The sequence below is a fragment of the Mesoplodon mirus genome, assembly GCF_964341445.2.
Source record: "Mesoplodon mirus genome assembly, chromosome: 2".
Taxonomy (NCBI): Eukaryota; Metazoa; Chordata; class Mammalia; order Artiodactyla; family Ziphiidae; genus Mesoplodon; species Mesoplodon mirus.
In genome coordinates, this window is record NC_138977.1 from 26815165 (window position 1) to 26824199 (window position 9035).

At 41.6% G+C, this 9035-nt stretch overlaps 1 protein-coding gene across 1 annotated transcript; it reads right to left on the bottom strand.

Annotated features, from left to right (window-relative positions):
• Positions 1–312: 312 nt before the first annotated feature.
• On the bottom strand, positions 313–8022 carry LOC309798906 (putative E3 ubiquitin-protein ligase HERC6). The gene is made up of 6 exons (XM_082611646.1): positions 8002–8022; positions 6661–6803; positions 4398–5230; positions 3885–4068; positions 3701–3803; positions 313–1942 (listed from the first exon to the last, which is right to left on the bottom strand). Exons 3-6 carry the CDS (start codon positions 4424–4426, stop codon positions 1719–1721), a joined length of 540 nt encoding a protein of 179 aa, XP_082467772.1. The 5' UTR covers positions 4427–5230; positions 6661–6803; positions 8002–8022; the 3' UTR covers positions 313–1718.
• Between the last annotated feature and the right edge of the window lie 1013 nt (positions 8023–9035).

Sequence of the window (9035 nt, forward strand, 5' to 3'; positions counted from 1 at the left end):
TTCCACGAGTATCCATCCTGCATGAGTGGCTGTTGAATTTTGTCAGTTTTATTATACCTCTATTGAGGTAATTATGTGATTTTTTTTTCTATTATAGTGAAATACAATGGATTTTCAAATGCATTTCTGGATTAAATCCCAGTTGGTCACAAGGTAGTATCCTTTTTATATTTTATTGGGTGTTTGACATGTTAAAACTTTGTAGAAGATTTTTGTATCTGTTCATATGAGAGATACATGTAGTTTTCTTTTCCTGTAATGTCTTTATCTGGTTTTGGTATTAGGGTAATGCTGGCAACAGAGAATTAATTGGGAAGTGTTCTCTCTACCTTTATTTTCTGAAAGAGTATATAAAGAACTGGTACTATCTCTTCTTAAAATGTTTAGTACAGTTCACCCATTTGCACAGAAAAAGTAATGTTGGAGTTGAAGGGCCTGAAAAACACAACCCAAGAGTCAGGTGCCTAAGGATCCCTAAGATTTAGAAGTTACCTTTTCCCTTAAAATCAAATAGAATACATCTGGGCCTTCATTCCATTTATTAGAAACCAGATATATCCAAAATAACTACGAGGATTTGCTGGGGGCTTATGTTTCTACTAACCACCTTACATTCTAGCGTCCTTGATGAATTCTCTATGTCTGTTCTGTCTATCCTCAGATGCCTGCCCTCTTTCCACATCAGCACCCCAGTATGAACTTCACCCCATAGTTTCCTTTCCCAAAGTACCACTGACACAAGGCTTCTGTGTATGGTTTGGGATGACAATAGGCATTTATAGAATAGCTTACAGTTTAAAATTTAATATGAGATAGAAATGGCCCACAAAATTCATTTCCACCATACTTATATCTCTCCTTTAATTCATTCTATACCATGATGCTGAAAACATATTTCATGTTCTTCATTTTTTTCCAACTGTAATTAAATGGGAGTTCCTTGTTGGGCTTAGTCTTTAACCAAAATAATGATATCTGCATTTAGAATGCTTCTTGGAACACAGCAATGAGCATAAGTCATTATTCATTAAATTAATAAATCCTTTAACATTTAGGCTTTTCAGATAGATTGTTTGGCTAAAATCAAAACTCTGGAGACATTCCAGAATATAAAAATATATATCTATGTGCCTCAAAAACATGTTGAATTAGTTTATAGTTTTATTTTTTTGAACTTCAGCATGTCTTTCATATTTGCAGACAGTGTTTATTAGATGTACAATTTTTTTTTTTTTTTTAACACGGGCCTCTCACTGTTGTGGCCTCTCCCACTGCGGAGCACAGGCTCTGGATGTGCAGGCTCAGTGGCCATGGCTCACGGGCCCAGCCGCTCCACAGCATGTGGGATCCTCCTGGACCAGGGCACGAACCCGCGTCCCCTGCATCGGCAGGCGGACTCTCAACCACTGCGCCACCAGGGAAGACCCCTAGATGTACAATTTTTTAAAAATATCTGTTAGCTTTTAACATTTAGTATATTTTTAAATGATAATTATTGTTCAGGAAATAATTCAGTAAAAAGCAAGCATTCTCATAGCAAGTTTAAGGATCAGGAAATGTTGATTCATTAAAAATGTTATCCTTGACTCATCATGTTATTGTTTATCCCAGCATTTGTCAACTTATTCTAACTACAATCCATCAACACTTTGTACTAAGAAGAACAGAAGGATCGAAGGGTGAGAGAACCTGAAATCTGAGCCTCTCGAAGGTCGCTATCACTCTGTGGCCGTGGGTGACATAAATCCTTTGTTGCTGTTGATGGCTACTTGAAGTGCGTCCTCCATTCTTTCCATTGTAGAATATTTAGGGAGGTCCAGAATATTATGACACGTCAGTGATCTTGAGAAATCTCTTTCACTGAAAGTTTCAGGACAGTGAAATAGGATTCCCACTTTCCGTATGCCTTTTACATGCAGCCTTTCATTTCTTGTAAGAAAAACTAAAAAGAAATAAACTTTGGTTAAGAGAGTTCATAGGAAGAGCAAAACTTAAAATGAAAAGGAAGAAATCAGTCACTTCACTCAACAAATATGTATTGGGTCCCCTTGTGCAAAGAGAACTACATGGGACCATGTGGAGTGAAAAAAAATCATGACATTTGGTCTTGGTCCTTGATCTAGTGAGTTCATGATCTAGTTGAGGGGAAATTATATACCTGAAAATATAACAGCAAGATACAAGGAAGTTTAGTTTAGCTCACCTAGGAAGTATGAGGAGCTAACTCAAGGCAGGGAGAGAGGCACCGGGCTGGTGTGACAGGGAAGCTTCAGAGGTCACAGCTGGCTAGTCAGTTCTCAAGGAGATGAGCTGGCTGACCATTCTAGGCAGGGGAAAAAGCCCAAGAAAAAGCCAGGGGTAGGAAAATGTAAGTGAACTCACTGAACGTACAGCCAACAGAACCACTGGACTGGGCTTCCCTGGTAGCGCAGTGGTTAAGAATCCACCTGCCAATGCAGAGGACACAGGTTCAAGCCCTGGTCCGGGAAGATCCCACATGCCACGGAACAACTAAGCCTGTGCACCACAACTACTGATCCTGCGCTCTAGAGCCCACAAGCCACAACTACTGAGCCCGTGTGCCACAACTACTGAAGCCCACGCGCCTAGAGTCTGTGCTCCACAACAAGAGACGCCACCGCAATGAGAAGCCCGTGCACTGCAACGAAGAGTAGCCCCCGCTCACCACAACTAGAGAAAGCCCACGTGCAGCAACGAAGACCCAACACAGCCAAAAATAAATAAATAAAATAAATTTTTAAAGAAAGAACCACTGGACTGAAGCAAAAGTTTCCCATTAAGAGAGAAGATTGGAAAGGTAGTTTGGGCTTGTGGAGAAGTAGGTTAGGTTTATGGGAAAGTTGTCCTCAAACATCCTCAGTAGCAACAAAAATAGCAAGAAGAAAGATGCGTATCTCAGGAAAAACTGAGAAATGGGATGAAAAGGTAAGAGAATAAGGCATTAAGTCTGTCCTGTGGAAACCTTAGGGTTCCCACCAAGAGAAGTACTTATACCACATGGAGCTTAGTGCTCCTGAGCCTGGGCTTTGAATTAGCCTGCTGGGTTCAAATTCTCATTCTGACACTCACCAGCTGTTTGAACATAGACAAGACACTAAATGCCTCAAGCCTTTTTTTCCTTGTATCTGAAATGGGGAAAAATAAAAGTGCCTGCTTCATGAGGTCGCTATTAGGATAAAGGGGTGTAATCCATATAAAGTGATCAGTACAATGCCTGGTGTGGAGGAGGCACACGATAGAAAGGCTGTTATTATTATTATCACCATCAGTGGTCATTGCTATTATTATTATTACTTCTAAAATAGCATTTGAGACAGTTGACATTGTCCTAATTCCATAGGACTTTAGGTAATTAAATAAAGGTAGGAATGTGAGATAAAAGGCTCAGTCAGGAGCCAACCAGAGTGAAGAAAGAGGACACAAACTGTAATTGGAGGTGGTATTAGAGTCAGTGCAGACAAGGTAGTAAAATAGCAATATCTTTATTACTATCATTTTTTTTTAAATGGGAACAGGTTTATGTAAGAGAGAGAACAGTGGTCTAGAAGGCAGGAAACCTGGATTCTAACCCTTCCTTTGCCATTAACATTTGTGACACACCATTAATAATGACTTTATCTCAAATAAGATATTTTAAAAGATATATAATTATAGATCCATCTATTACTGCAATACTTACAGAGGAATTTTCTCTTTTCATCCAAAGTTAATTTATGGAAAGCATTCCAAAACATCAGTATCGTAGGATGTGATTTACAGTATCCTGGACCATACGTTGAATTCTTGAAAAAAAAAAGGAGAAAAATGGTTTTTAGGGGGAATTCTTGTTTGGAAGAATTGGAGGCACTTTAGTTATCACCTACCTTTTCAAATTGTTTCCAGTCATAATTAGTATTTCCAGCTATTGCTGTCATTAGTTCTTCAGGCTGGAAATGTTTAAGTATCTCTTTGTCAAAGACTTTAGGGAATCCTCTGTGAAATTCCTTATAAACTGCCATGACACAGGTGTTGCAAATGTAATCAACACACTTAGAAACATACTCTTTCCTTGAGGGAAGCAAAAAAAAACAAGGCCAACAATATACTTTACCAGTGACTAAACTATTCTGTACTTTGCCCTTTTTACCATTTCTATTGAGAAAGAAAAGTAAATTACGTCTGCATTGCACACAACCTTGTATGACACAGGGGTGTGAAAACACCTGGTCAGCTAGAAGAAGGAAACTTCAAGAATATGGCAAAAGGATGCAGGCTTTGTTTTGCTCCCATTTCCCCAGCTGCAGACAGGACAATATTTTAAAAACACTAATCTGAATGTGTCATTCTGCTTAAAATCTTTCAAAGGCTTCTCATTGCCTTTATGGTAAATTTCAAACCTCTGTTGCAGGACCAAAAAGGCCTCCATGATGTGACCCTTGCCTGACTCAGGAGCCTCTTCCCACTTCTGTTGGAACCTCCGGTCGCGCTGACCCTCAGTTCACTGGCCTCACCGTTTCTCCTACGGTTAGGCCACAGCAGGCGGGGCTTCCTCTTCACCTGGCAACTTCCATCACTCATCAGAATTTAAAATGAGTGTGACTTTCTCAGGGTTGGTCCTCTCTTCCTCTCTCTCTCCCCTCTCACAATACATCACTATGTGAAAATTATTTCTGCAAAGGTTGTCATCCACCACGTGATGAGTTTCCTGATGGCAGGTGTGCTTGAGGTATTTCCACCAAAAACATGCTAGTACATTCTTTCCTATACAATTTTAAAGAACTAGGTGTTAGTTAATTACTTATGTAGTTCGGTCTTCTAAATATATATCTATAAATAGAGACATACCCTAGTATATGCTGTATATTGCTTTAAGCATACATCATTCCATTTAGTTTTTTATATTGTTCACATTGATTAAATAATTGCTGTCTTTTCACTTTATTTGAGAGTATATAGACATAACGTATCAAATGAGGAGCATGCGGGGGAAAAGTCCTACAGTTTTACAGAAGTAAAACACCCTTCAAAAGACACATCCCATATTTAAGACACTATAATAAAAATATTTTTAAAAAACATTAAATCTATGGGCTTCCCTGGTGGCGCAGTGGTTGAGAGTCCGCCTGCCGATGCGGGGGACACGGGTTCGTGCCTCGGTCCGGGAAGATCCCACATGCCGCGGAGTGGCTGGGACCGTGAGCCATGGCCGCTGAGCCTGCGCGTCCGGAGCCTGTGCTCCGCGACGGGAGAGGCCACAACAGTGAGAGGCCGGCGTACCGCAAAAAGAAAAGAAAACAAAACAAAACATTAAATCCAAACTATAATCTGGCTTTCATTAGTACTCACAGAAAAACGTATGCCAAGTACTTCTTTAATGTCATCAGCTTCATCATTTAGAACTTATTTGGTTTAAAACATTATATTTATTATTCTTGTAAAATTTCAAAAGAAATAAATGTTCAATGGAAAAAGTTGTGGATAATGTAGAAATGTATAAAATAGCATGTAAATTTCTTCTCCTCCACCTACCCACTCCCTCTTCTTGGAATTAACCTCTATTTACGGTTTGACTGGTATAGACCCACTGCTAACACAGACACTGCTGCGTCTGGGTGGAAATTATAAAAAGGAGTCCCTTCCTCTAGACCAGTGATTCTCAACCAGGGGTGGTTTTGTCCCCCAGGGGACATTTGGCAAAATCTGGAGACATTTTTGGTTGTTACGACTGAAGGGAGTTTTGCTACTGGTATCTAGTGGGTAGCAACCCCATAGGCTGCTAAACATTCCTACAATGTCCAGGTCAGTGCTCCAAAACAAAGAAGTATCCAGCCCAAAATGTCAGTATGGCCAAGGTTGAGAAACCCTGCTCTACACTGTCAGAGCACGTGGTGTAAATCTAGCCAGTTTATTCTTCCACTAACAGTACATGAGAAGAGAATACTTCCCCCCCATCCGCTGCCGGCTCTACATTTTATAAGAAACTTTTAACAGTTGTCAATCTGTAAGCAGAAAAATATCTCATTTGCATTTGCATTTTCTTGATTGCTAGTAAGGTTGAGCATATTTTCATTTTATTATTATATATACACACACACATAGCCATATCTATATCTATATCTATGTTTATGCATCAGAGATGTTAATCCTTTGTCTGTCATATGCGTTGCCAGTATTTTCCTCACAGGATATAGTTTGCCTTTTAACTTAAAACAAGTATTTTTCAAACCTTAAAAAATAAAGTTGATGGGGATTCCCTGGTGGCGCAGTGGTTGAGAGCCCGCCTGCCGATGCAGGGGACACAGGTTCGTGCCCTGGTCCGGGAGGATCCCACATGCCACAGAGCGGCTGGGCCCGTGAGCCATGGCCACTGAGCCTGCGCGTCCGGAGCCTGTGCTCCGCAACGGGAGAGGCCACAACAGTGAGAGGCCCGCGTACCGAAAAAAAAAAAAAAAAAAAAAATACATGGTCTGATCTGGGCCTGAGATTCTGCTTTTCTAATAGCTCCAGGTAACGCTGGAGCTTCTGCGCTGTGCAGCATGTTTTGAGTAGCAAGGCTTTACATGACCTAATTTCACATTAGTACATATTGTGTTCGTGTTACAGTATATGGTATAGTTTTTCTGTTCTGAAAAACCATAAGAAAACAAATTAAAAACTTACATTGACGGGAAACCGCACATAGGAACCCTCTTCAGGATATATGAACATCCCATATTCTTTCTTGGTCATATCTTCAAATATATAGTCAAGAACTCGGACTTCACCCCTTCTCCCACAGAACGAATTTCTTTAATAAATTCAACCTGAGGAACGAGAACACAGTCCCAGGTCTAGATTTAAAATACAATGTCTTGACCTTGACGGAAAAGTTTAAACCTGCTAGTAGCAGGATTCCCAGAATCTGCTCTCCTGACCTAACTGTACTCTGTTCTCCCTCAATCTGCTTCTGAGCAGTGGATGCCATGAACCTATTTACTGTCAGATTACTGTATAGTGAGTGCGTGGGTCCCTTCCACGGCTACGTGAACCAAGTGAAGCGGGATTCTAGCAAGGCTCAGCATTCTCCAATTATGTTGACCAGTGTCTTGAACCAAATTTTTGTTTTTTTGATTTTTTGTTTTTTTTGTTGTTGTTGTTTTGTTTTTTGCGGTACGCGGGCCTCTCACCGCTGTGGCCTCTCCCGTTGCGGAGCGCAGCCTCAGCAGCCACGGCTCACGAGCCCAGCCTCTCCGCGGCATGTGGGATGCTCCCGGACTGGGGCATGAACCCGTGTCCCCTGCATCGGCAGGCGGGCTCTCAACCACTGCGCCACCAGGGAAGCCCCTGAACCAAATTTTGATGTGCTTCAAACCCCTGGGCCACTAAGTTCCTCAATTCTTCTCTCGTTTATCTTCCTCTCATTATTCAGGCTTTAAAACTTGGGCTCCAGTCAACAATTATTTGGCTTCTCCTGCCTCTCCCCTCATTAGGACTTCAGATAAACAGCCCTCCCCATCATCCTGGGTATGACACCTTTGTAAGAACCTTCAGAGCTGACTGCCCAGAATGCTCTTGTGGGCATCATTAAGACCAGGTCCCTCTTTTCTAAAGTCTACCTCTGGGCTTTGTAGTTGAGTACTATTCTGGGTTTCCTACTAACTCTCTAACTACTCCTTCTATCCTTCCCTTTCTGTCTGTTTCTTTTTATCTTTTTGATACAAGTATCAGCAAGCTTCACTAGGAGTTCTCTTTCTCTTCTGTTTGCCTAGAAGATCTTACTTACTGGCACTTTGATCAGCCAACTCCTGGGCCACTGTCCATCATCTCCAAGGGTCTGCCTCACATTCCATCCAGATATCCCAATAATAAATTAAGCTTGCCTCTGATTTTCCTATTTCTGCTCATTTACACTAGCAAGTCTGCCTTTGCCACGGTCAGGACCTGCTCATAAAGGGCCTTGACAACCTTGCCTTGTTCAGAGTCAATATTTGATTGGATTTGTCTTGAACTTTGCCTTCTTACCTCTTTGTCATCTCCTGTAGGCAGAATCATTTTCTATTCATTTCCTCATAATCAAGATTTGAAGGAAAACAGGTACAGAGGGAGACAACAACTAGAGAGTCTGGCTTATAAAATAGTTTCTATGTTTTCCATTAGAGTCCTATGCTGGGAAGCAGACCTCTCCTCTCTGAGGCCCACCCTCAGGTTCTGACTTCTCTGAGAACTTAACTCTTCCCCTCGTGGTTGATATCAGGAAAAGTCACTCCCTTCTGGACAGATGCCAGCCCTCACCTACAAAGTTAGTCATTATTCTGTGGGCAAACGATCTGAGGTACCACCCAGTGAAAACCCTACAGGTGCTCACAAAGGGTGAAGTGAAGGATGCCAAGAATTGGAACCAATATACTGGAAAGTCTACGACTGAAACTAGAGCCAAAATGGAGGATAAGTATCTGTTGCACCTGCTGCTTGCTGATTGCATTCACAGCCCCAATTCTTCACCCCTCCTTGACCCAGGTCTTTTGCGTGTGACTTTGCAGTTCCCCTCATTAAAGAGGCTGAGTATATTTTGCCAGCCCTTGACTTGAGTTCAGCCATGTGACTTGCTTTGACTAAAGCCATGTTTGTCGTGTGACTGGGCTTCCTGTCTTGTACCTCTGACAATGATGTGAGAACATGTTTGCGGGTCCCAGGAAGAAGATGGAAAACGTAGGAACCAGGGCCCGGGGCCAAACTGCCCCAGCCAGGCCTAGCCTAGCCAGCCAATCCCTAGCTAACTCGCAAACATGTACATAAGTATAGACAAAACCCGCAAAGCCACCCAGATGAGTTCAACTTAGATTAGCAGATCCTCAGCTGAATTGCAGATCTATAAGATTATTATTTTAAGTCACTGTGCTTTGGGATGGTTTATTAAGCAGCATTTCTGTAGCCATAGGTAACTAATAGTTAACTCATAACCCCAGTGTTCAATTAAACACCCCATAGCTTTTCTCTGAAGGGTTAGCAAGGAATCCTGGAAACCATTAGGCTGATAACTATAGTTGCAAACACAG

Coding starts and splice junctions, on each gene's coding strand:
- LOC309798906 (XM_082611646.1), bottom strand. CDS start 4,426: ATGGAGGCCTTTTTGGTCCTGCAACAGAG. Junction 4,069..4,397: donor TTTTTGGTCCTGCAACAGAG/GTTTGAAATTTA, acceptor GCTTCCCTCAAG/GAAAGAGTATGTTTCTAAGT. Junction 3,804..3,884: donor ACTGGAAACAATTTGAAAAG/GTAGGTGATAAC, acceptor TTTTTTTTCAAG/AATTCAACGTATGGTCCAGG.